The sequence below is a fragment of the Podarcis pityusensis genome, assembly GCF_964106645.2.
Source record: "Podarcis pityusensis genome assembly, chromosome: 17".
NCBI classification, from domain to species: Eukaryota; Metazoa; Chordata; class Lepidosauria; order Squamata; family Lacertidae; genus Podarcis; species Podarcis pityusensis.
Window position 1 is genome coordinate 38900335 of NC_138042.1, and position 27664 is coordinate 38927998.

At 47.5% G+C, this 27664-nt stretch overlaps 1 protein-coding gene and 1 long non-coding RNA gene across 3 annotated transcripts; one reads left to right on the forward strand and one right to left on the reverse strand.

Moving 5' to 3' along the window:
- Positions 1–3018: 3018 nt before the first annotated feature.
- Positions 3019–5562, reverse strand: LOC308466493. The gene is made up of 2 exons (XR_013980851.1): positions 5476–5562; positions 3019–3246 (listed from the first exon to the last, which is right to left on the reverse strand). It is a non-coding gene; the product is annotated as an uncharacterized lncRNA (long non-coding RNA).
- Positions 3571–27028, forward strand: GPR162 (G protein-coupled receptor 162). Of its 2 annotated transcripts, none has more exons than XM_080987154.1 (5): positions 3571–4207; positions 9161–11311; positions 20249–20438; positions 23490–23641; positions 26087–27028. In XM_080987154.1, the coding sequence occupies exons 2-5, from the start codon at positions 10400–10402 to the stop codon at positions 26633–26635; spliced, it is 1803 nt and encodes a 600-aa protein (XP_080843280.1). In that variant the 5' UTR covers positions 3571–4207; positions 9161–10399; the 3' UTR covers positions 26636–27028. The 2 variants fall into 2 exon arrangements, with proteins under 2 accessions (XP_080843280.1, XP_080843279.1); XM_080987153.1 differs by lacking the exon at positions 3571–4207 and adding an exon at positions 5912–6121.
- The last annotated feature ends 636 nt before the right edge of the window (positions 27029–27664 follow it).

Genomic DNA, 27664 nt, shown 5'->3' on the forward strand with positions numbered 1-27664 from the left:
CCTGTATGGTTGAGTGGACTTTAGACGTCACTGTAGATGAGACATTGGTAACATAAACCTCCTTTCCCTCTCCATACCTCAACATTCCTTTAACCTAATGGAGCCTGGCTAGGTATAGGTATTGCTCTCATTGCCCTAGTTCCAAAGTCAGACTGGGCTGACAAACCAAAGGGAGAATACTCCCTTTGCTGGTTAAAGTCTGGGACTTCTTCCAGTAATGCAAACAGCTCACTGAGGGAACACAGAATTATGGAACTGTAGAGTTGGAAGCAGAGACATCACCTTGCCAACAAAGGTCCGTATAGTTAAAAGCTATGGTTTTCCCAGTAGTGATGTATGGAAGTGAGAGCTGGACCATCAAGAAGGCTGATCGCCGGAGAATGGATGCTTTTGAATTCTGGTGCTGGAGGAGACTCTGGAGAGTCCCATGGACTGCAAGAAGATCAAACCTCTCCATTCTGAAGGAAATCAGCCCTGAGTGCTCACTGGAAGGACAGATCCTGAAGCTGAGGCTCCAAGACTTTGGCCACCTCATGAGAAGAGAAGACTCCCTGGAAAAGACCCTGATGTTGGGAAAGATTGAGGGCACAAGGAGAAGGGGACGACAGAGGACGAGATGGTTGAGGGACAGGGATTATCTGAATGGGAAACAGTCAAGGACAAAAATAAAAATAAAACTGAACCTTTCTATTGTTTATCTACATTGGTTCTAAATATTTCAAATTGCGCCAACATGCAAAAACCTCATTTGGTGCTGTTGCTCCAATCAAATTGGGAATCCCCTGCAGCTACTTTAAAGTAAAAATAAAAAATGTCAGGAGATCCAATTATGGCCCTCCAGAATCTCTTACTAAATTCATCTGATGACAGATCTCCTGCATACTTGCTTCTGTAAGGCGCTATTCTCTGGCTCTCCATGTCAATGTGACATATGGGAAGGAAGTGAGTGATAAATTCCCATAATTTTATTTTTCTCATTCTCTTGGTTGAAAACAAGCAATGAGAAAACAGCCTGTGACACATATTTGCTATTTAAGTAAAAGGAATAAGTTTTTAAGGGCAGTCAGAATATTATTACTCATTTTGGTAGCACCTTTTTTTTTTGGTGAAAAGTACTTTGCAGTGCTCCTCTCATTCAACCAGAAAAACTTGCAAGATGAGTCATTAGAATGCTTATTCAACAAAGGTTGAATCGAGGCTGAGAGAGATTTTTGCACAGGGCCAAGTAGCAAGTTCATAGCTCAGCTAAGATCTAAACCTCAGTCTCCCAGGAACACTAGAATCTACTATGGGTGCAGGAACCATCAGTTGCCATCTTACCAACCCCAGGGGTTGTAAACAGTGACTGCTGGAATCCACCTTAGTTTTCCACGATTCAGTATGGAGAGAATGTCTGGCTGCCTGTGATGGAGAAACATCTCACACATTCTTTTGTGCCCGTCTCTCAATGACTCATGTGTACAGCTATTTATATTTCTTGTCTAGCATTTTAACTGCCTTTCATTTAAGGCTATTTGCTCCATTTGTTTGCAGTTCTCAGTTGGTGATCTTAAGAAGCACCTTACTTTCCAGACTAGGATTGTTTACCCTGACAGCTTCTTATAGAAAATGCATTTCCTGCATTGAGGGAAGGAGAAAATGAAGCTGAATATATTTTTATGTGCAAAGAGTAGCAGAAAGGTGGATGGAGTCTGCTAGATTCTACAGTGCCTTTAACTCACTGGTGGGCAGAAGGTAAATAGGGTGTTGTTTATTTATTTATGGTTTATTGGTAGAGTTCTACAGGGCTTTTATTTCAGCCAGCACTCACAAGAACTCTGTTCCAGCACCTCTAAGGTGGGTGCCGTTGCCATTATAAGAGAACAAGGCAGGTGTCTGTGGTGAGTTCCAGCACCTCTTTTTCTAGAAAAAATAGCACTGGATTTCTGGGTGATTTATTAATGATTTTCAGTTTTATACATTTCGATAATATTACAATCATGTTAACATTTCAAAACTCGACATCCATCCCCCTCTTTCTGTGGTTCCTTAAATTTGTCTTTTAAAAAAATATATTTTCTGCATATTCCAAATTAACTTAATTTACTCATTTATTCATTTACTTTAAATATATACTCTTATAAAACTGCAGGTTATTACAGTAATCCTACCAATGTTCTTATCTGTTTACAGTTTATTTATAAACATTCAACAAACCATTTCCACTCTTTTATAAAAAGTTCGTTATCTTGATTTCTGATTTTAATCAGGATTTCTGGGTGATTTGCAGTTTGGTGGCTAGGGTTTCTGACTCCCCGTCATTTAACAATAGCACCCATAGCCTAAATTATGTTGCTGAAATGAAAAAGAAGCAAGGCAGGGTGGTAACAAGATACACACACACACAGAGAGAGAGAGAGAGAGAGAGAGAGAGAGAGAGCTGTGAACTCCATTCAGTTCTAGTATTCAAAATGAACTCCTGTGGTCAGAATTCTTTAATTCCAAAGTTAATTCCACCAAGATCTAGTTGGTGGATCTTGGGGAATGCAACCACAAGGTAGATTCAAGTCTGCCTACCTCTGCTTTAACAAGAATTTCTATATACTCCCAAAGACCAAGGGTTGTATTCAAAACCTAGCTTTACATAAAAACCTCTAATCACAACATAACCATTGTATTTTGAAAAGACCCTGATGTTGGGAAAGATGGAGGCCACAATGAGAAGGGGACGACAGAGGACGAGATGGTTGGACAGTGTTCTTGAAGCTACCAGCATGAGTTTGACCAAACTGCAGAGGCAGTGGAAGACAGGAGTGCCTGGCGTGCTCTGGTCCATGGGGTCACGAAGAGTCGGACACGACTAAACGACTAAACAACAACAACAATTTTTTAATTTCTATACCATTTTATATTTTTATAGCATATTAAATCAATAAAACAATCTGAATAAAGTCAAATATAGAGCATACAGTCAAACCAACATAACAGGAAACTAAAATATCATCTTAAAGATTTCAAAATAAAACACTACAAAGGAGGTCACCTACAAAATACATATTGTGTTTATTAAAGTTTGATTTTTACACATAGCGCTGCCCACTGCTTTGAAGCAAGGGGATTAAAATGCTCTCTGGGACCTGTTGCCTTGGCAGGTATTCCTCAGGACCACATGACATGGGAAATGGGTGAGAGGATCTCCCATCTTGATTTTCTTTGATAGCAGCTCCCTGCATTTTATCAGAGCAGCAGTACCAGAGACCTTTTCCCCTGCAAAGTGAAAATCACACACACACTTCCTGTTATTTGACCTGCACTTCAAGGCTTACAAGTATAATTCAGTTACAGATGGGTAGCCGTGTTGGTCTGCCATAGTCGAAATAAAAAAATTCCTTCCTGTAGCACCTTAAAGACCAACTAAGTTAGTTCTTGGTATAAGCTTTCGTGTGCATGCACACATGTGTATCTGAAGAAGCTTTCGTGTGCATGCACACATGTGTATCTGAAGAAGTGTGCATGCACACGAAAGCTTATACCAAGAACTAACTTAGTTGGTCTTTAAGGTGCTACAGGAAGGAATTTTTTTATTTCAAGTATAATTCAGGTACGTACTGGTAAGTCCTACACATACTCCCTTGGGGCAAATAGCAGCTGGGGAGGGTTACCTTCTGAACTCTCCTGTCATTAGCTTTAATTGATGAAACCATCAGTGGATCATTCTGGAACTATTAGAAAGCCATTAGCCTAATGAAGGATGATCTCCCTAGCCTTTTCCTTTTGAAAGAGATGTTGAAGGGAAAGGGGTTTTTTCCAGTGATGGCACTGGGCCAGCCCTATCATTAGGAGTGGGATGACTGCCTCAAGTGGCAGATGCTGGGAGGTGGGGAATGACGGAGGGATGTTGAAGGATCTGTGGCCACTGTGGAACAATCTGCAGCCATATTGCAAAGACATGATTGCTAGACAGTCACCAACAAGAGCAATGACACCATGGAGTTTCAAAACCTGTACTGTATAGAGAGGACTCTAATGATGTCATATCCCCAAACCTGGTGGCGGGGAAAAAGACGATGGGTTAATCTCTATCCCTTCCTGTCACTTCACACTCTTCTTCTTACCTATGATGAGGTAGGTTGCCTGTGAACTGGACTATGGACCTTTGTAACTTTTAAGGATTATTGCTGTCTGGTTTTCATCACTGCACCTGTTGAAACCTGGCAATACATGTAAGGTGAGTAAACCTCCTATTTTTCTGGTTTACTTAAACTGTCTGAGAGTGATTTCTTTGTTAAGAGGGAAACATATAAAAGCAGAGGATCCAAGTCTTCCTTAAGCATTATTAGATATAATAATTGTTCCGGAAGGTTACGCAACCTTGTCCTAAAAACTTCTAAAGATAAGCTGTGCACGGATGGTAATTTTCTCTGCTGAAATACGTATTTGCATTCTCACACAAGTGAGAGAAAGAGGGAGGATAATTAATAAATAAAATATCCTCCCTTACTCATCTAAATCCATCCAACAGCCTCTTAGCCTGCTCTGTGGCACCTAATTTCAAGTGCTTGGATGCGGAGGATGTCCTGTCAACAGTTATCTTCTGCATTTATCCTTTGCTTTGCTTCAGGCAGCAATATGTCTTGGGCTAGCTTTGGTGAGACAACGGCAGCGTAGAATGCCTTTCCCCAACCCAAATAAAAGGAATAAAAACCTAATTTGATTTAGGCTGCCTTTGGGTTTGGTGGCCTCTGCAACTGCTGCAGAGAACTACAGCAAGTTTGACTCTGTCTGGAAGCAGATAAGGTTGTTGTTGTTTTACACAGAAGAGAGAAGAAAGTAGGATGATGTCCACACATGATTTATTTATTGCCAGTATTTATAGGCCACCCTATATGACTGGGTTCCCAGGGAGGCTAACCACTATGTTAAGAACAGATTAAACATTAATACCATAAAAGAAGACAACGGCAAAGCACAAAAGCAGCATGAAATATATATGGCAACGATAAACGAGATTAAAGCTAGTGCAGATTAAAAGCCCTGGAAAAGAACCGGTTTTTTTAAAGCCTCCTCTGGGCACCACAAAGTACATAAACGAGGGTGCCAGGCCATTTTCCCATTCCAAATTGCGCTGCCTCCGTGCCCCAAGGGCTTTTCTCTCCTCGGGGATACACCAGGGGCCGCATTTCCTCTGGCGACGCTTGCGCGCGCTGGCATCACCTTCTGCGCCTGCCGATAAGGCGCGATACGTGCGAAGCAGCCCAACACGTGTCCCCGGATCCACCCCCACCCCCCAAGACCGCACACCCCACATTTCAACCTCAGGCCCCTGGTGGCGGTGCACGTCTCTTCCCGCCTGTGGCCGATTCGTCTTCCTCTGCCTTACACGATCCACCCCCCACCTCCCGTAATGCTCCCGTTCAGACGTGACGCGCGCTCTCGCGGGCCTGCCTCCGTTCCCTTGTCGTCGTCCTCCCACCCCCCCACTTGCCGCCGTCACACCTGTTACCCCGGGCCCGGCCCCGCGTCTCCATCCCGGCCCGAGGCCGCTTTGGATCCCCTCCGGTGCGGCGATGGGAGGCGCGCGACGCCCTCGGGCTCGGCGCACGGACGGCGCGCCTCCTCCTCCTCCTCCTCCTCCTCTGTCTCCTCCTCCCGCTGCTGCTTCTCTTCCCCCGAGAGGGACTCCAATCCCCGAGAAGCCCTGAGCCGGGATAATGCTGCCACCTCCCCCGGGGACACGGAGGGAGGGAGCGAGCGCGCCGAGGGGACGGACACGCGCGCACCAGCCCAGGCGGCCGAGCCGGGGCCGCGGCCATTAACAGAAGCACAAGCGGGATTCGCTTGGGTAGGTGGGTGGGGAGCTAAGGTAGGTAGGTGGCCGCCTGCCCGCCCGCCTGCCATCCATCTCCCTCCTCCTTCGCCCGAGGATCTCTCCTCCGCCCGCCTTTCCCCGCGCGCCCTCGCTCCCCCTCGCCAGCGCCGCCGCCGCCGCCGCCACTTCCAGGCGAGATGCGGGCAGGAGCGAGCGGCGTGGCTGGCGAGCGAGGGAGCCGCTCCCGCAGGCAGACACGCACGCAGCCGGCGGCGGCAGCAGCAGCAGCAGCAAAGGATGCTCCGGTCGCCATGGCAGCAGAAGCGGCAAGAGGTAAGATGGACCAGCTCGCGCAGCTCGCTGCCTCCCTGCCGGGGCCGCGGGGAAGGGGCGGCCTGGGTTTTGCGCCGCGCCTCGGAGCCCTTGCGCGCCTTCGGGCGATGGACGGCGCGCTTTGCCTTGGCTGGAGAGCGGGCAGCTCTTGACCCGAGGGACCCTCTTCTCCCCAGGACGGAGGCCCCTGCCTGCCTGCCTGCTTGCTTGCCTGCCTGAGGCTGCAAGGACCCGACTTCCACCATCTCCCTCCTCATGACTTGGGCATGGCCACCGGTGGGCACGGATCTGTCTCGGCTGGGTGATTTGCCCCCACCTCAGCCAGATTCTCTTATCCTCACTTCGGCAGGAAAGGGCACGGCAGGCCTGTGCTGCTCTCCCCTTTACTACCTGCCCACCCCCCCTTCCTCATCCCCATAGGAGCCAACTCTAAGGAACCGAGGTCCCTTCGTGCTCCCCCCCAAAAATATTTGAGAGGGCAGCCCCCAAGTTGATAGACACTGCCATTCAAATGGTATGTGTGTGTGTGTCCACCTTGTAATCAATTTTGCAGGACGTGGCTTACCTGTGTCCACCCCCACCCGGCTATTTTATTCAAGTTGGCACCCTTGCCCCCCCCCCAGGCCTACCCTCATCAGCAATAACCATGGTAACTTAGTTGAGGCCAAGGTCTGCCCAAGACAGAAGGATATATAGCGTTGGACTGGTGGCATTGGGGGAGGATGTGTCAGTGGGGAATATCACCCCCCACCTTTATTATTCCTGGTTTCCCCCTGAGCCCCACAGGGCAACAGCAGGGGCTCTTCCTGGCCCAGCCTCAGCCAGGTTTTCTCTCTCATGCCCACCTTGTGTTTTATTTTTATTGTCTCTTTTCATTTCTGGGTCATCTTGCTCTCCCTCCCAGTCCCTCCTTTTCTGCCTCTTCCCCGTCACGAGCTTGTGAGTTAACTTGTTTCCGTAGTCAGGCAGAACTTCCCATATGGAAAGACGGCTAGGATGGTGGGAGCTGGCATTTAACAGGAAGCGCCGTGGGGGGTGGAAATCTGCCAGCATAAGGCTTGCTGAGAACCAGGCAGGCCCACATCCCAGGGTGAGGAAAGGCAGGAGGAGGAGGCAGCGGGGTGAGGTCTTAGCCAAACAGCTTAGTATTGCGAGGCTTGACCAGAAGTGGTGGGAAAGGTGTTGTGTTGCTCGTGTTGCATTTAGGGAACCCGTTGTCATTCGGAGCTGAGCTGACCCAGCTAGACCTCCGTGAGCCATTCAGATTAGCAGTGGCCGGCGCTGTCATCAGCACGGCCAAGCGTGAATTGCGAGTGACAGGCACAGTGATCCGACACACCTGACACCCATGTTGGGTCCTGCCAGTTTTCTGAGATGCCCAAATATGGTCGGATGCTGAAGCATCATAAAAACCTGCAGAAGCTACCCAGCCAGAAACCGTAGCATGGGAAGCAAAAAACAACGCCTGTATGATGGACAGTAATGACTCTGTCACATCACCTGCAAGTTGTTTTTTTTTGGGGGGGGGGTGAAACATTGCTTGTACAAAAAGCTCACCACCAAGCAAGCAAAACAGGATTCCAGGCCGGGCTAGCAACCAGGGTCAGTAACACTGATATAAGGTACTGTAGTAGATCTTTTTACCAGTCTTTGATCCCCTTGTTCACAAGGTGTTCATGATGTGAGTCCCAAGATTTGTGAATTAGCATGGATAGACTGTTAATGGAATTTCCAGCTATCTCAGAGGAAACAGATTGACACTGAAGCAATTTGCCCCCCCCCTTTATAAAGGTCAAGCGAAGTGATAGCTCTAAGAATGCCCCTCAAGGCCGCCCACCAGTGGCCCCTGCCAGGCTGTAGTCGCCTGGGTGGTCCTTTGCTCTGGAACTATTCCAGGAAGGCTGCATGTGTGCAGCAAAAAAAACTTAACTGGCAGGGAGAGGCTGTGCAGCTGAAGAATATTTTACAGCCAATCATGTAGAAAGAACAAATAGGCCAAATGCATGACTCTGGGCAAATTGAGGAGACATGGGTCAGGATGGATTGAGGTTTATCAGCTGAGCTGCGTGTAGAGAGACAGGACTGCAGTGGATGATGGTTATGAGGTCAGGGGGTCACTGGCAGAGAGCTGTGGGAAATAACCGATGGCAAGAGAAGAATGGGGGTGTGCGGCAGGACTGAGGAGGAGGAGGAGCAGAACTATAGTGGGAGCTCAGGAATGAAACAGCATGTGGGGACTGAGGACCGATGAAAGGGCATCGTTAGGCGGCAACAGCACAGACTTCTGCTCTTCGGGAGAAAAGCAAGTAGGCAAGGCTGCCAGGTGGTCAGGTCACAGGAAAAGCAAAAAAGGAAAAGCACAGGGAAATGAGGGTCTGCTCAGCAGCACTTTGAGAACCACCACTGTAAGGTATTTCAGTACTGGCTGTTCAGATACAGCCCAAGACATTTTGATGCCCAAGGCAGAAAATCCAATTGGCACACCCACCCAATAATAATCTAACAGACATGGGGGTGCAGCTCACCAGGAAAGTTCTCCTGCCTAAACGTAGATGAAAGCAGTGGGAGCTCTGTTCCCAGTTCTGTCAGCGGGACTTGCACAGAAGAACTTCCCCAGTGAATTGTGCCTCATGGGCCAGGCATATCTCCCACACGGCCACCTTTAGCAGTGCATGAAATCCACCGTCTGTGGCACTGGCTCAGCTTGCCTCCTGCAGAGCACAGGGGAGTTGTAAGAGGCAGGGAGAAAACTAGGACCCTCCCCTTCCCACCCACCTCCCAGCAGATACTTTCATATTTCATGAAATTATTCCGGCCTGGGGTGCAAAAGAGCAGGTAACAAGAGGCACATGTGGCTGCCATGTGGTTGAACTCCTGACATACAATTTCATTGTTCTATCGATCTAGCAATTTGGCTCACTAGGCTATACACACTCATTGCGTGGGCTGGTGAATTGGGAATGATTTCTGCGAGGTGGGGAAGAAGGCTGGAAGAGATGGAGCTGTTTTCTGACGCTTTCCTTTTTCTTCTTTCTACAGTAAGGTTTCTCTAAACTCTTGAGTTACCAAGGAACTCTGGGGAAACGATTATTCCCTCCTGCAGTTGTTGATTGGCTGCCTACAGATTCCAAACAAGAGGAGAAGGTTCTGGTGACACTGAGCCACTGAGAAGCGGAGGATGTTGGTGTCCTGTAGGCACTGAAGAAAGAGAGAGAGAGAGAGAGAGAGAGAGAGAGAGAGAGAGAGAGAGAAAGAGAGAGCACTCAGTGGCCTGCAGCTCAGATGTTTGGTGACAGAAGTCTGGTCTTGCTCCCTGTGAGAACCAGGCCTTTCATTCTGTGCACCATTCCATTTCCCCATTGATCTTCTATTCATCCAGGAGAGTCAGAGCAGTGTGGGGTTAAGAGAAGGTTATCTTCTTTTCATTTCTTTTCCTTGAGGGAGACAGAAAGCAAGCAAGCAAGCAACCTAAGAAGTAGTGCCAGTAAATAAAAATGCTTCTTGCTTATCTCACCTCCTTAAAATTTATTATTTATTTTCACCGTATATCCTCTGCCTCTGTACTTGATGCTGTGTAAAAATTAAAAAATAAAAAGCCAGTTACAACAATAGTTTAAAACGCAACAAGGGAACCAGCCGCACAAATATACAGAGCCTCTCAAAGAAAAGCAGCTGAAATAGACAAAATGCCAAACCGCTATCACTAAAACTAGCAGTAAATCAGTAAATACATAGGCCAGCAATTCAGGAAAGCAACTTTTGCTGACCAGAGGCTCAGAGGAAATGTGTCTTACATTTCCTCCCAAAATCCAGGAGGAATGGGCATAGGCTGACATCCTCAAAAAGGTTGTTCAATATTATCCAGCATACAGCTGCAAAGAGTTATAAGGATCCTGTTACTATACGTGGACTAGTTTTCCGTACAGACAAAGCAGGGCATTAGTACATAACTTTAAAAGGTAGGAGGAGGGGCACATACAGGTTGCAGCAGAAGGACAGCTTTTTGTCTTGTTTTGCTACTTTCTTTGTGTTCTGTAAACAAAATTAAAACAAGATATAAATTTAAAAGATATATAAGAGGAAAAGCAAGACAAAAATTAAAGAAGGGAGTATGGATCGAAAGAGTGAAAAACAAAGAATGCAGAAAGAGCAGAGGAGGAAGGAATAGGATTAAGAGAGTGGGCCCTCCTCATGGCAGTACCTTCTGGACGCTCCATCGACAGTTCTCTCCTATTTCCTCCCGGAAGTAGATGAGACAGGCACTCCCTTGCCTTGTGCATGCTCCTCTGTACTGTCTCCAGATCCCAAGGTGGAGGAGGCACAATGAATCGCGGTGGAGGCAGCAGCCCCATGGAGGAACTCTCAAAGGCTACCCTGCACAATAACTCGCTGTGGTGGCTGGCTTGCGGGCTCCTTGCCCTGCTGGCCAACTCCTGGATCATCCTGAGCATCACAGCCAAGCAGCAGAAGCACAAACCCCTGGAGCTTCTGCTGTGCTTCCTGGCAGGGACCCACATCCTCATGGCTGCCGTGCCGCTCACCACCTACGCGGTGGTGCAGCTGCGCCGCGAGTCCTCCGACTACGACTGGAACGAGAGCATCTGCAAGGTCTTCGTCTCCACCTATTACACCTTGGCCTTGGCCACGTGCTTCACCGTCGCCTCCTTGTCTTACCACCGCATGTGGATGGTGAGGTGGCCTGTCAACTACCGCCTGAGCAACGCCAAGAAGCAGGCCCTGCACGCCGTGATGGGGATCTGGATGGTCTCCTTCATTCTCTCCACGCTGCCCTCCATCGGCTGGCACAACAATGGGGAGCGGTACTATGCCAGCGGCTGCCAGTTCATCGTCAGCAAGATCGGCCTGGGCTTCGGCGTGTGCTTCAGCCTGCTCCTCCTCGGAGGCATCGTCATGGGCTTGGTTTGCGTGGGCATCACTTTCTACCAGACCTTGTGGGCTCACCGAAGGCACCATAGATGCCACCACCTGAGAGCGGAGGAAGCCGCCTCTGCTTGCCCGTCTTCAGCTCACAACACCTTCAACGTGCCAACTATCGTGGTGGAGGACGTTAGGGGCAAACGGCGGTCATCGCTGGATGGGTCTGAGTCTGCCAAGACTTCCATGCAGATGACCAATCTCATCAGTGCCATCGTTTTCCTCTACGACACACTGACCGGGGTGCCCATTTTGGTAAGAAATACCCCTTCCTCCTCTTTTCCATTGTCCTAGAGCAGTGCTATGGGGTGTTAGGGGAGGGGTAGTACCTCTGGTGGGGGGACACATCATGCTCCTTCTGGGGTAGTTTGTCCACCTTTGAATTTCAATTTACATTTTATTGTTAAAAAGTGCAATTACGTCTAGCCCTAAATTTGGATAAGAGCTTAATATAAGGTCACACACATAGCTATTTGGTTATAGTTTATTATGTCAAAAGTTGACACAGCACAGAGGTTATCTAAGGGTACTTGAGGAATTTGGTCTCAACCTCATTGTAAAATACACCCTTTCAAGAGCACCAGATTAATTTCACCCCAATTTCCATTTAGAGGGTCATTCCTTTGTGGGTACTGATCACGTATACCACTCTAAAGGTTGTGAAACAATTTCCACCATAACTCTTTGTCTGAAACATTCTCATACCTGTGTCTGAAAGATTCACCTTAGGGCTCAAATGTTCCATTTTGACTCTTCACCTTTAAAAAAAAATACTGTTACATAAAAAGAAAAACTTTTTCAGTTTGCCCACCTTTGGTTCCACTCTGCACTCTCTCACCTGTGGCTCCTAGAAGCTGCTAGCATGCTAGAGTGGCCACACCCCAGGAACGGCTTCGATTGGCCGGCTAAACCAGGTGAGGGTAGCCAATGGGTCTCAAACCCTTAGTGAGTTAGGGACTTCGCCTGCATGTGAAGACTGGCCTCAGCAGATTGAGTGGATGAGAACAATAGTGGATCCAAAGGTCAAGAAAGCGGTTACTGTACGTGCTGTAAAGGAAAATGAGGGGCTGATGGGGCTCATCAACCTGGGAAGGTAGCCCATCTAGGAGAAGGAAACTCTGATCCTAAACCTCCACTGCTTTGGGGAATAACTTTGGCTGAAAAAAAGGCTAAGGAGTAAACCCTACACTGATCCCCTAAGCCAGTTGGATGGCATCTTATATGTCTCCTTCTGGCAACTCCTGCAGACAAGCTTGTACCAAACCTATTGCTCTGCTTTCCTTTGACCACATAAGTGAGTCTGAGAGGGGGGGTCTTGCCATACGCATAGCCAAGGACCTCCATATGCACCACTCAAGCTTGCACCCCCTGAAGGTCACTTCAGTTTGACTTCACCCCTGGAGGTACACTCCATTGTCTCTTGAGACAGACAGATGCTAACATTAGTTTCCTGAACCTTTGGACCTTTAGGAAACATTTTCTGCACTGACATGTTTGCAGTGAACCTTTGAGACTCCAGCATGGGCTCCCTGTGTTTTGCAGAGGATTTGGGGACATAACTCATGTGGGGCATGTGGCCAAGTCTCTTAGCCCTCCCCATTGCAATGTGTCCACTAGAATTCACCCCAAAACACTCCACTGCATCTAAGCGTCACAAGGGAAGATCAGAAGCGATGCACAGGGTGTTTTCAGAGAACCCTGCTTGCCATTATTGATCACCTCAATGAGGAATCTCTAGTTAGCTTCCAAGGAACAGCAGTATTCCCTGAAACATAGCTTGAAAACCACAGTTTTAGAAAGTCAACAACCTCCCTGCCTCATTTTAGAGAGAAAAATGAGCATAGTTCGACAGAGGCATTGTTGGCCTTGATGTAAAGGTAAAGGTAAAGGGACCCCTGACCGTTAGGTCCAGTCGGGGACAATTCTGGAGTTGTGGCGGTCATCTCGCCCTTCCAGCTGCCATTGGTTTAGCTGCTCTGAAGTCACAGAGCACCTTGGCAGTGTAGGGTCTGGCAGATTTGTTTTTGTTTTGGCAAGCCTACCAAGACATTTCATTTACCTGCTTATACATTATTATTATTTTTAAAAAAATATCTGTTCATGTTCTTAAAGTTAAAGGTAAAGGGACCCCTAACAGTTAAGTCCAGTCGCAGACGACTCTGGGGTTGTGGTGGTCATCTCGCTTTACAGGCCAAGGGAGCCAACATTTGTCCACAGACAGTTTTTGCAGGTCATGTGGCCAGCATGACTAAGCCGCTCCTGGCAAACCAGAGCAACACACGGAAACACTGTTTACCTTCCCGCCGGAGCGGTACCTATTTATCTACTTGCACTTTGATGTGCTTTCGAACTGCTAGGTTGGCAGGAGCAGGGACCGAGCAACGGGAGCTCACCCCATCACGGGTATTCGAACCGCCAAACTTCTGATCAGCAAGCCCTAGGCTCTGTGGTTTAGACCTTGATGTACGCACACAATTATTGTGTCCCGCCATTGCCTCTGATCAAACAGGTTTAGGGGGATTTTGAAGAACTGAAGAAATTTACAAAAACAGCTTACCAAAGACAAGAGTGAGATGCGTACACCACGAGGCACAGTGCATGTGCTGTTTTGCTTTAAAAACTGAAGAAAACCATCTGTTTCCAGCCTCAGGTTGCATTTATATACTCCTCCAACTAGCCTCTAGAGGGCATAATCTCTGTCCTGGCTCCCCAGTTCCTGTTAGGATTGGCAGATCAAAAGAACTTTTAAGAAAGGAGCAAACACATACACATAAAGAGATGCTATTTTCTGAAACGTGGGCCTTTGATATTTTGAAATAACGTTATCTTGAAACAACAGGCAGCCTAAAGGACTTGTGGATTATATCATAGGTACCTAAGCTATTTTCCCCCCCACCTGTTCAGCTTCTCTGAGCTTTGATGTCCATCTCTTTTGGCACCCCTTGACAAATTAACTTACATGCTTCGGTGACTGCACACACATCACACACAGCCATGCAATCTCTGTCCTCAGGCCCCATCTACTGGACCTGCAGAGTGTACCAAGCAGGCACCAAGTGTCATAGTTCGGCTACGGAAGGAGCCTGTTGTACATTAGCAAAATGCAAAGCTGGTGCTAGACTTTAGGGGGCGTTGGCACAGGGGTTGTCAGTAGGCCTCCCAGCCAGGGGAAGACCTATCTGTAGTCTTAGAATCATAGAATCATAGAGTTGGAAGAGACCACAAGGGCCATCGAGTCCAACCCCCTGCCATTAGTCTTGGTCCTACTGGAACTGTAGTTCCATAAATATATATATAGATGTTATGGCTGTATAGGCTGGGGTACTGCATTTCTGGTATAATTAAACACGCTGAGCAGCCACTAAAGATGGGAGCCGAGTTTGGCTTCCATTTGAAAGTGGCAGCGCTGCCTGCCCTGCACTGAAATCACCTCTGGAGACCTGGTGGGAAGGATCAGTGCTGATTTATGTATAAGCGAAACAAGCTATAGCTTAGAGCCCCACTCTCTTGGGGGCCCCCAAAAAATTTAAAGGGAAAAAACCCCTGGATGTACATTTCCAAAATATAAGATAAAAAACAAATTAAATAAAACCTACATAAGCAACAGTGTTTTGTGTTGTGTAGGCTCCTATGATGTAAGTCATGGGCCCCGCCTGCTAGCCTGCTCCCTAAAATATCACTGGTTTGCTCATTTCTATATATAGGGTGCCTACATTCTGCAAAGGGATGCGGGTGGCGCTGTGGTCTAAACCACTGAGCCTCTTGGGCTTGCCGATCAGAAGGTTGGCGGTTCGAATCCCCGCAACGGGGTGAGCTCCCATTGCTCTGTCCCTGCTCCTGCCAACCTAACAGTTCAAAAGCATGCCAAAAAAAAAAAGTGCAAGCAGATAAATAGGTACCACTCCAGTGGGAAGGTAAACTGCATTTCCATGCGCTGCTCTGGTTTCGGTGTTCCATGCGCCAGAAGCGGCTTAGTCATGCTGGCCACATGACCCGGAAAAACTGTCTGCGCACAAACGCCAGCTCCCTTGGCCTATAAAGCGAGATGAGTGCCGCAACCCCAGAGTCGTTCACGACTGGACTTAACTGTCAGGGGTCCTTTGCCTTTACCTTTTTTTAAATTCTGCATGTGCAAATGGCTTTAGATACCTATTAGGTCCATAAATTTCCATATAGCATATATTCAACACAAAAAACAGCAACGATTTGTTGTTGACAAGGACAGCTGGACATATTGTTGTTGTTTAGTCGTTTAGTCGTGTCCGACTCTTCGTGACCCCATGGACTAGAGCAGACATATAAAGGGCCCCATTACCTTCAGGAGCTTAGGGCCTCATCCAACCTAAATCTGGCCCTGGGAAGGATGCTAAGTGGCCGCACAGCAGGGCCCTTTGGAGCTCCTGGGGCCCTTGGCCAATGCCCAAGCCAGCTGACCTTTGGCACCAGGCCTGACACAAGGCATGGGGTGTGTGGAGGGAAAGCCCTTTATAGTACAAGGAGCACTGGGGATGCAAGGACAGGCAACTGGGATGAGAGATTATGCAGGATCCTTGTCTAGTGGAAGATAGGTCAGTGTGTGCTAGACTTAGAGGGTTCCCTGACCTTAGTTGTGGCCCCATGAGCAGCACTTTCCTCTATATAAGTGAATGGGAACCATTGTTCGGAATGAAGTAAAGAGGCGTATCCCATGAGGCACCACTGGGCGGGTGCTAAACCAGCCTTGGTGACCCCAGTCATCTGGGCAAGAGGCGGGTTCGACCTGCTCTCAAATATATCCCAATGGAGGCTGAGCCTCACTTATTTGCATTGCCCGATGGCCTTCATAGGTACAGCTCCGTTAGGAGTCTGGCTCTTTCCTTTTCTGGGGAGTGTGATCAAAACTTGTGTGTATGCACTTCTAAGATACAAACATGCATTGCAATAATGCTTTCAACTCAAAAATAATAAATAAATAAATAAATAAATAAATAAATAAATAAATAAAGCAAGCATCAAGGTAAAAAATCAGTTTTGCAACGTTTGCCCTCAGATACTTTTTCAGAAGTCCTGACCTTTCAGAGCAAACCTTTTCATAAAATGTTCTCTCGGGTCCCTGTTGAGTGGGTATAAAGCCCAGAACTGCTTCTCTAGCCGGTGTTCTCGGGGCAGCAGGAATAGGAGGAGTATGACTGTTCATGAGATTGGCAGGAAGAGACAGGACTGCAGTTGTTAGTTTCAGTAAAGGTCCCTAGAATCCTTGTCAGACAGAGCTTCGAATGATCTTTTCTCTCTCTCTTAAGTAGCAGAAACTGTTAGCAAATCTAAGAGCACTACTGGGGCACATGGTTTCCAGGGCTTAGCAGTTAGAATATCTACAATTGTCTGGCACAGTAGCAGAATATATGGACTGCAAATTAAAACACATACACATACATTTTAAATAAAAAGACAACAAAGGTCTGGGGACGTGAATTTTGATGCACTACTTTGGTAACATTTGTGTAACCACATTCCACACCTAGTTTGTGATTTAGAATGGTGGAGTTGCTGAAAATCGTAGTTTCCCAAAGACGGGGGTCAGCAAACGTTTTCAGCCATGTGGGGGGCTAGACTATATTTTGGAGAGAAAAAATGAACAAATTCCTATGCCCCACAAATAACCCAGAGATGCATTTTAAATAAAAGGACACATTCTACTCATGTAAAAACACACTGATTCCCGGACCATCCACGGGCTGGATTTAGAAGGCTATTGGGCCTTGGTTTGCCTACCCATGCCCAAAGACAAAGTCCAGATCAGCCATTGCTCTTTACATTATTCTAGCAACGATTAGCATTTGTTTGTTTTTAAAGTGCTGTGTTAGTGCTTGTTTGCGATGAATCAAGTTGCCTGACACTTGCCATGAGCGGAAGCTGAAATGCTGCGAGTCAGCATTCAACTCATTGATCTGATTGCACCGAGGTGCACAAATTCAGTTCCTCCTGTGGTGAACTAGTTGAATGAGCTTTTTGCAGTGAGCACCAGGCACAGAATAAAGTCTCTGCTGTGAGTGAGGCAGGTATGCGAACTAGCTCACAAGTTACAATGCTTCCATTAATGTTAGGAATGACTCCCATGTTAATGCAGGAGCTTTGCCAAAAATATTTCACTTTCAGCTACCAACTGCGTTTTGCAGGCAGCTTTCACAGCCTAGAGACACCCTCTCACACAGCCCAAATAGAAGTTAAGGGAAACTCTCAACAACAGCCATGGAAAATTAGTGTAGAAATCAGAGAGTTTAAATGCTGCTCTGTTGGGTGGGAGAATCCACCATCTTTTCAGCACCCCCAGTAAACCCCAATATGTATTTTCCCAGTTTACTTTAGAACATATAGAAATCTCATCAGGGCCAGTCCACCCACGAGGCAAGGCTGCCTCAGGTGGCAAGAACAATAGTGGCAGCAGATCTGGCCTCCAAGGAATGCACTACCCGCTGTTGCTGGTTCCCAGATTCCCAATGTGATCTTTACTCACCCTTCTTCCATGCCCCCCCTTACATTTTGTAGTTTGACTCAGGTGTGTCAATTTATTGAGCCGGCCCTGATTTCAGTGTAATTTATATGCCAAGAAGCATACCTTCAGTATACCTGAAGGAGCGTCTCCACCCCCATCGTTCTGCCCAGACGCTGAGGTCCAACGCTGAGGGCCTTCTGGCGGTTCCCTCATTGCGAGAAGTGAGGTTACAGGGAACCAGGCAGAGGGCCTTCTCGGTAGTGGCGCCTGCCCTGTGGAACGCCCTCCCTTCAGATGTCAAAGAGAACAACAACTACCAGACTTTTAGAAGACATCTGAAGGCAGCCCTGTTCAGGGAAGTTTTTAATGTATGACATATTAGTGTATTTTTGGTCTTTGTGGAAGCCGCCCAGAGTGGCTGGGGAAACCCAGCCAGATGGGCGGGGTACAAATAATAAAATATTATTATATTATTATTATTATTATAAGCAAAAAATGTTAACAAACATCACACTTATGAAATGATACACCATGAAGCAAAACAAACCTCTCTTTAATCTGCTCCAAAACTACCATCAATTAACTCAATATTATTTACGAATACAGTGGTACCTCGGGTTAAGTACTTAATTTGTTCCAGAGGTCCATTCTTAACCTGAAACTGTTCTTAACCTGAAGCACCACTTTAGCTAACGGAGCCTCTCGCTGCTGCCGCGCCGCTGGAACACAATTACTGTTCTCATGCTGAAGCAAAGTTCTTAACCTGAAGCACTATTTCCGGGTTAGCGGAGTCTGTAACCTGAAGCGTCTGTAACCTGAAGCATATGTAACCTGAGGTACCACTGTATGGTGGTACCTCAGTTTATGAACTTAATCTGTTCCGGAAGTGCATTCTTAAACCGAAACTGTTCTTAAACTGAGGCACGCTTTCCCTAATGAGGCCTCCTGCCGCTGGTGCCCTTCCACCGTTCGGATTCCGTTCTTAGACCGAGGTAAAGTTTGCAAACCGGGACACTACTTCTGGTTTTGCAGAGTTCGTAAACCAAATTGTTCGTAAACAGGGCTGTTCTTAAACCGAGGTACCACTGTATTAGCTTTGTCTGGTACATTCCGTAACATAGTTCACATGATTTAACATAATGGAATGGATAAATGAGCAAGATTATGCAAGCAATTGTTTATTTATAGTGGCATTATTTACTGTATTTTTCCGTGCATAAGACTAGCTTTTTTTTTGCCAAAAAATTAGGTTTAAAATTGGGGCTCGTCTTGTACACGGGTAGTGCTGAGGGGTGTTTTCTTAATTTGGAGTCCCCCAAAACAGGGGGCGTCTTATACATGTGGGCATCTTATACACGAAAATATACGGTATTTGCACATTCAAAACACAAGTCAATATTTTTTTAAGCGAGTGAGTGGCTTTCCATTTCTATTGCTTCTAAAAATGATCACTGCTTGTTATATGCAAACAAACAAACAAATGTACAAAATACACAGAAGCCAGAGAGGGCTTCTATTTCTCCTATGTAGTTTACTTTCCCATGCCTGAAAACACAGAGGCTTAAAACACTTTGCAAAGGTGTGGAAGAAAGGAAGCATATATGTGTGGAAATGTCAAGTCGTGTGACATAATGTAAACCACTTATGTGAATGATGGTGAGGAACATGGCGCACGAGCCTAATGCGCATATGAAGCTGAGTTATTTGATGAGTGTGTGGGAGAGGGTTAAGCAACAAGGCCAGGGCCAGCTCAAGACATTTTGCCGCCTGAGGTGAACTGCAAAATGGTTACACACACACACACACCCGCCGGGGAAGAAGGGATGAATGAAGATCTGTATCAGGAACAAGGGGGGAATGAAGATTTACACCAGGATCTGCTGCCCCAGTGGATCTTGCTGCCTGAGGCAGTTGCCTCACCTTGTCTCATGAGTGGGCTGGCCCTGAGGAAGACATTTTGCTTTAAACTACATTATTTAGTTGGGGCATGTACAGAAAATTCCTGTATACTACACTAACTTTGCGGTGGGATGGGGGGGATATATCAAGTATTATAGGGACCACTTGCTGCTAGGTAGCGTTGGGCATTAAATGCTACAGTGCAGCAGTGTTGCTGCTTGGGTAAATGTAAACATCATGAACTGTGATTGCTCTTTCTTCAGCTTTTCTTCTGTGTGTATTCTGCATGTATAAGTCTGTCTCCAGACTTAGCTGTGAATGTTGTTGTTTAGTCGTTTAGTCGTGTCCGACTCTTCGTGACCCCATGGACCAGAGCACGCCTGGCACTCCTGTCTTCCACTGCCTCCCGCAGTTTGGTCAAACTCATGCTGGTAGCTTCGAGAACACTGTCCCACCATCTCGCCCTCTGCCGTCCCCTTCTCCTTGTGCCCTCCATCTTTCCCAACATCAGGGTCTTTTCCAGGGAGTCTTCTCTTCTCATGAGGTGGCCAAAGTCTTGGAGCCTCAGCTTCAGGATCTGTCCTTCCAGTGAGCACTCAGGGCTGATTTCCTTCAGAACGGAGAGGTTTGATCTTCTTGCAGTCCATGGGACTCTCAAGAGTCTCCTCCAGCACCAGAATTCAAAAGCATCCATTCTTCGGCGATCAGCCTTCTTTATGGTCCAGCTCTCACTTCCATACATCACTATAGCTGTGAATAGGGAGCCTGATGGTGGAATGTTACTCACAATGTCCCCGTCCTCCTTTCCTTTCTGATTGCAGGTGGTGAGCTTCTTCAGCCTGCGCTACGACACGGCTCCCACCTGGATGGTGCTGGCTGTGCTCTGGTGCTCCATGGTGCAGACGCTGCTCTTGCCATCCTTCATCTGGTCCTGCGAACGCTACCGGGCCGACGTCCGGACTGTGTGGGAGCAATGTGTGGCAATAATGTCAGAGGAAGACGGGGAAGACGGTGAGCTGCTCCAGTCCCATGTTCTCTCTACGCTAGAGGAGGCTCTGTGTATTTCCTTCCTTCCTTCCTTCCTTCCTTCCTTCCTTCCTTCCTCCTTCCTTCCTTCCTTCCTTCCTTCCTTCCTTCCTTCCTTCTTTCCTCCTTCCTTCCTTCCTTCCTTCCTTCCTCCTTCCTCCTTCCTTCCTTCCTTCCTTTCTTTCTTTCTTTCTTTCTTTCTTTCTGCATCTGTGGCTGGGTTTCCCCCCCCCTCATTTTCATTCTTTTATTTATCTTTTATACATTTATTTACATTTTATACATTCTTTCTTTAAAAATTATTATTGAAAAAGTAATAATCATAAATAAATAAGAATAAAAATGTGCATCCCACCCCCGAGACCATTCCATTGTAATTATCCAACCTCCCCAAATTTCAACACCTCTTTTGATGGTTTGACCCCTTTCCCTTTTAACAGTACAAATTCTACAAATACCTCCCATATCTCCTCAAAATCATTTCTCCTGCATGTTCCCCATCTTGCCTTAATAGCACATGTTAATTTATCATTAATTGCTATATCCCACACCTCTTTATACCATTCTTCCATTTTATATTCTGCTTGCCCCTTCCACTTCCTGGCTATAATAATTCGTGCAGCTGTCAATAAATTTATGAGCAAGTCCTTCATAGCCTGCGAACCTTCCACCCCATCGTAAATTGATAATCATGCTGCTTCAGGACTTTTGGTCACCTTTAACCCAGTGATTTCATTTATCTCCTTAAACACCCTTTGTGTTCTTTCTTTCTGCATTCTCTCTCTATAGCTGGAGGAAGTGGCAAAACTCTGGAGAGGGTGGGGATGGAAAAAGAACAATGGACAACGCTTTGTGGGATCTGCAGCTGGAATTGGGGGCAAATTAGTGAGAAGATCTATGACTGAATTTCCTATATTTGTTTGCATTTTGAAAAATAAACACAGGCATGAGTGGGGCTGCAGAAATGAGGGTTCAGGGGTTTATCCTCCCCCTCCCTGCACATTTTCTCCAATCTAAATTCCCACAGTGGAAAACATACAGATACCATATTGTCCGCCCCCCCCCCATTGCAGCTACATCTACCTTTTTCAAAACAGCATAGATCTGATCACAGATCATCCAGCGTCGCAGCCAATCTAGTCCCTAGCTAATGGAAGATGGTTAGAACAAAATGGGTTCATCTTCTAGATGAGCCAGAATTGGTGTTAGTTAAATTGGTGTTCGCTCATGGTGATTGCATCAGCTGCTGTTGAAATACTAGAAAAACGGCATTAAAAGCATCAAGCAGTTTTAATAGCAGCAGGTATAGGCAGATAAAACTGGATGTATCGAGGCAAAGGGAAAAATTCTGTTTGCAGAGGTTTTCTTCTTGAGGGGCTACTATCATATCACCAAAAAAGGGAAATGCATCACAAAAAGAGGCAAAAGAGGACACAGATTTGCAATGTTATTTTTTGTATATTAGCTTACATAAGGTAAAGGTAAAGGGACCCCTGACCATTAGGTCCAGTCGTGGCCGACTCTGGGGTTGCGGTGCTTATCTTGCTTTACTGGCCAAGGGAGCCAGCATACAGCTTCCGGGTCATGTGGCCAGCATGACTAAGCCGCTTCTGGCGAACCAGAGCAGCGCACGGAAACGCCGTTTACCTTCCCGCCGGAGTGGTACCTATTTATCTACTTGCACTTTGACGTGCTTTCAAACTGCTAGGTTGGCAGGAGCAGGGACCAAACAACGGGAGCTCACCCTGTCGCAGGGATTCGAACCACCGACCTTCTGATCGGCAAGCCCTAGGCTCTGTGATTTAACCCACAGCGCCACCCGCGTCCCATTAGCTTACATAGATTGATGCAAATTTGGAAGTAGTTACTATAATTCGAAAAGAAATACAGTGTGGTGCATGGTAGGGAAGGCTGTGAGCAGGTAAGCTGTGTCCCTGTCTGCTGCTCTCCCTTCCCAGAGTTTATTATCTTTAAAACCATGGGTCAGATTATATCACTTGACCTCTCAGTGGACCAACTAGAAGATAAAGGCTTTGAACCTGTCTTCATTATTTAAAATTAATATAAAAGTGAAGAGTCATGTAAGAGACGAACAACAGACACAGGTGTAAGTCTGGTTTTTCATTACAGACATATACTCCCAACACACTGCATAACGGGTCGGCCATCAGTTTTGCCCTTACTCTCATGCATCACATTTTTGTTTTAAAGTAGCACATGTACATTCATTTGTTTATATCTCCACTCATCATCTTAGGAAAACAATCACATTTCTTTGTTTCTTTCTTTGTTAAAAACCTGTTGCAACATTGCTGAATTTTGTTTCCAGATTGAAACTTTCATGATGCAGGCTGCATGTTACTTCAGTCACTCTCACCATCTTTGTAGAAAAGTGCTTTCAAAGCTTATTCCAGTAGAGAAATGTGTGTGTTTAAACTTAATAGGATAAGGCCACTTTTAAACACCCCCCACCAAACTAAAAATGTTGGCTCTGCCTTTAAACGTAAGACGGTCCGTTTCCTCTTACTTAAACAGTGATTCCTAGAATTTTTTTTGGGGGGGGAGGGAGGGGAATCAAGTACATTGCATTGCGCATCCCAATGCTCCTAAGTAACATACCCAATGACTATGGCATCCCTGTCCAAAATCCAGGTGGTGTTTCCTTTAAAAGCACCAACAGAAGTGACAGTGGATTCACACCATCACTGTGGTACGGTCAAATCCACACGGGTTTTCTTTGTGCACATAGTCAACTAGAAATGGCAAGCTATTTCCCATAAGCGCAGAATACAAGCAAGGCTGCATTGTGGGAAACTTGACATCCAAGCCCAGCTCATTACAGGCTTGCGGCAATAGATGCCACAGTCGTGACGAACCGCTTAGAAAACCAGCTCGCCACAAATGAACACTCTAGCCTCCTCAAAGCGCAAGAATCCAGATGTTCCACGCCTGCATAGGTCTGCAATCTGTCTGTTTGAGGTGGGGAACAAGGAGGAGGAGCGAAAATGTGGCAAAGACATTCTTGTCGTCCTCTAGATGGCACTGGTGACGATTACGGTGACGGGAGGATCTGCAAAGTGCGATTCGATGCCAATGGTGCTGCATCTATGAAACGGGATCCCAGGGATGCTAAGCTGCTGCCAGTGCATCACATGCTGTTGCCCCATGACAGAGTGCACTACCTGCAGGTAGGCAGTCCCCTTCTTCGGGGTGCGAGGGTTTGGCTGCCAGTCTGGGACATGAGCAGATCACGCCTGCCAACATTTGAAATGTACAAACCAACATTCTGTTTATTTAACACATTTATGGGACTGGGACCACATAACACCGGTCCTGAGAGATCTGCATTGGCTCCCAGTACGTTTCCAAGCACAATTCAAAGTGTTGGTGCTGACCTTTAAAGCCCTAAATGGCCTCGGTGCAGTATATCTGAGGGAGAGTCTCCACCCCCATCATTTAGTCCAGACACTGAGATCCAGCGCCGAGGGCCTTCTGGCGGTTCCCTCATTGCGAGAAGTGAGGTTACAGGGAACCAGACAGAGGGCCTTCTCGGTAGTGGCGCCCACCCTGTGGAACACCCTCCCTTCAGATGTGAAGGAAATAAGCAGCTATCTTCTCTTTAAAAGACATCTGAAGGCAGCCCTGTTCAGGGAAGTTTTTAATATTTAATGCTGTACTGTTTTTAACATTTGATTGGGAGCCGCCCAGAGTGGCTGGGGAAACTCAGCCAGATGGGCGGGGTATAAATAATAAATTATTATTATGTTGCTCACTGAAAATTTTCTCTGTGCATGACGTTGCCTTGAATCAGATCCACCTCGCAGAGGCAGATGGTTTCCTTAGCCCTCTTCCCTGAGATGCTAGGGAGCAGAACTTCCGCATGCAAGCAGACCCACCCAGAATTGAAAAGGGAGAAGGTTTGGACTTACCCAAGGGTATGGGGTGTTAGGGAAGGGGCACCCCCCTCTGGTGGGGGACACATCATGCCCCTTCTGGGGTAGTTTGTCCACCTTTGGTCCTCACCCTGTATTCAGCCCTCCTAGAAGTGGCTCCTAGATGCCATCAGCATGCAACAGCAGCCACACCCCGGGAAATGGCTTTGATGGACTGGCTAAACCAGGTGAGGGTAGCTGGTGAGTTAGGGACTTCCCCTGCATCCAAAGACAGGCACTGACATATTAAGCGGACAGGATCCATAGTGGGTCAACTGCACTATCAACTGCAGGTCATAATACAGTGGTACCTCTGGATGCGAACGGGATCTGTTCTGGAGCCCCGTTCGCATCCAGAGCAGAACGCAACCCACATATGCGCGGGTCGCTGCTTCTGCGCATGCGTGTGACGTCATTTTGAGCATCTGCGCATGCGCGAGTGGTGAAACCCAGAAGTAACGCGTTCTGTTACTTCTGGGTCGCCACGGAGCACAACCTGAAAACGCTCAACCTGAAGCGACTTTAACCAAGGTATGAGTGTAGTGTGCAGTCCACACATTACCTGGTCTGTGTGTGTACCCACAAATGGTGGGGATACCATTGTTTCTGGGTGCACCACAGGGGAAAAAACCAACGTGGAGATTTATGTAGGGGAGAACATTTGAGGGAGAGCTGAGAGATCGCTTTGCTTTAGGAGTGTGAGGACAGCTTTGCTGACCCCTTCTCTCCTTAGAAAACAGAGCAATGTAACTGATCTGTAGAAAAGACTTCACAGCATGAAAAAAGAGACAATGCACATATGTTTGTAAATCAAGAAGATCTTTAATAAAAAATATTTTTTAAAAAGAAAAACAGAACAAGGATGAACTGAGCAGCTAAAAGGTACTCCAGACTCTCCCACCAACACAATTCAGGACCACGAATCTGTGTTAGTAGAACACTTGGGTTTTCTTTCTGTCTTGGAAGTTTTGTAGCCCCAAAAAGCACATAAAGTAGAACAAAACTAGAAAAGCCAGGGGGAGAGGTGTGTGTCACATTTTCTTTACAAAGTGGTGTTACGGGGCAGGTGTGTGTTGCTCACTAAGACTCACATACCCAAAACATTTCTATGAAATTTGCATAGCTGCAGAACTCGAGGAAAATGCATCAGAAATAGTGGCACTAGGTAAAGGTAAAGGGACTCCTGACCATTAGGTCCAGTCGTGGCCGACTCTGGGGTTGCGGCGCTCATCTCGCTTATTGGCCGAGGGAGCCGGCATACAGCTTCCGGGTCATGTGGCCAGCATGACTAAGCCACTTCTGGTGAACCAGAGCAGCACACGGAAACGCCGTTTACCTTCCCGCCGGAGCAGTACCTATTTATCTACTTGCACTTGGACGTGCTTTCGAACTGCTAGGTTGGCAGGAGCAGAGACCGAGCAACAGGAGCTCACCCCGTCACTGGGATTCGAACCGCTGACCTTCTGATCGGCAAGTCCTAGGCTCTGTGTTGTGTTTTCTCTTTCTATATATATATATATATTTGCCATTGGACCTACCCAGTGCTATTTTTCTAGAAAAAGAGGTGCTGGAACTCACTATGAACACTTCCCTTGTTCTCTTATAATGGCAATAGCACCCACCTGAAAGGGAAAAACCCTATATATTGCACGCCGTCCAACCTCCTTCCCCGCTGTCTCTCACCTCCTTCTTTCCTCCCAGGTCCCTCTCTCCCGGAGGATGTCCCACGACGAAACCAACATCTTCTCCTCCCACCGCTCCTCGCCTTCCTTCCTCCACAAGTGGTCCTCATCCGACGACATCCGCGTGCCTACCCCTCACAAACACGGAGGCGTCCCCAGCTTCCTGCTGCCGGAGCTCCGCAGCTACCATCACCACCACCGGCGCCACCGGCCTCCCGAAGACGAGTTCACCACGCTCCGGCAGTTCCTGGAAGCCGGGCTGGTGTCCCGGGGACCTGCCTCGGGGTCTAGCGTCTGCTTCTTCCGCGACGAAATCACCACCTTCATCGACGAGACGCCGGTGCCGTCCCCGCACAGCAGCCCGCGCCACTCGCGCCTGCCGCTGGCGGCGCAGCAGGAGAGGCGCCACTCTCTGGATGGCACTGAGCAGGAAGACGGCCCCGAGAGGGATCGGCGGTGTTCACTGACTGGTGGGGAAAACCTATACCTCTACAGCGGAGAACAGGAGCCCGGGATACGGACCTTGGGAGCTCAGGATGCGCGGGGTTTCCAGGAGCTCGGCCTATGAAACAGCGGCGAAAGCATTTGCTGGGCTCTGGATTTTTAAGCAAAACTCGACGTGTCTCCCCAGGACCCAAGGGGTGTTTTTAGGTCCTTGTGTTTCTCACCATGTTGGCAGAGGAGGGGGGGTGCCCATGGCGGGGTCCTGATGTGGTGGGGAAGGAGAAGCAGCTTTGTTCGAAGGAGCCACGGAGCCCTGCGTCCAGGTGGCAAAACGTGAGCACAGACCACCGCAGTTCACCGGAGGGCACTTTTTCTCCAGTTCCACCCCCTCAGTAGCATTGTTAGTGCCACACGCCCCTCCCTTTTCTTAGCTCCACCCATTATGAGAAACGCTTGTCGTCGGCTGCCAAGTGTGGGACAGGAAGGTATTAAAAAGAAATCTATATTTGGAGTGTCACCTGTGCCTGGCTTTTTCTTCTTAAAGTGGGTTCACAATGTTTGTGGTTTGGGCATGCATTTATCTGGGACTAAGCCCCACTGAAAACAATTGAGACTTACTTCTGAGTACAGTGGTACCTCGGGTTACATACGCTTCAGGTTACAGACTCCACTAACCCAGAAATAGTCCTTGAGGTTAAGAACTTTGCTTCAGGATGAGAACAGAAATCGTGCCCCGGCGGCGCGGCGGAGGCAGGAGGCCCCATTAGCTAAAGTGGTGCTTCAGGTTAAGAACAGTTTCAGGTTAAGTACAGACCTCCGGAACGAATTAAGTACCGTATTTTTCACTCCGTAAGACGCACTTTCCCCCTCCTAAAAAGTAAGGGGAAATGTGTGTGCGTCTTATGGAGCGAATGCAGGGGGGAGGCAGGCAGGAAAAGCCCCCAAAAGCCGCACACAAGCTCCGTGCGGCTCTTGTGGGCTTTTCCCCAGGAGGGAGAAAGGACTGACATGGCCAGTCAGTCCCTTCTCCCTCCTCGTAGAAAAGCCTGCAGGAGCCGCGCGCTCCTTAAAGGGTGCGTGGCTCCTGTGGGCTTTTGCGGGAGGTGGGGGTATTGCCATAGCCGCGCGCAGCCTCTCCCAGCTGGAGAGGTTG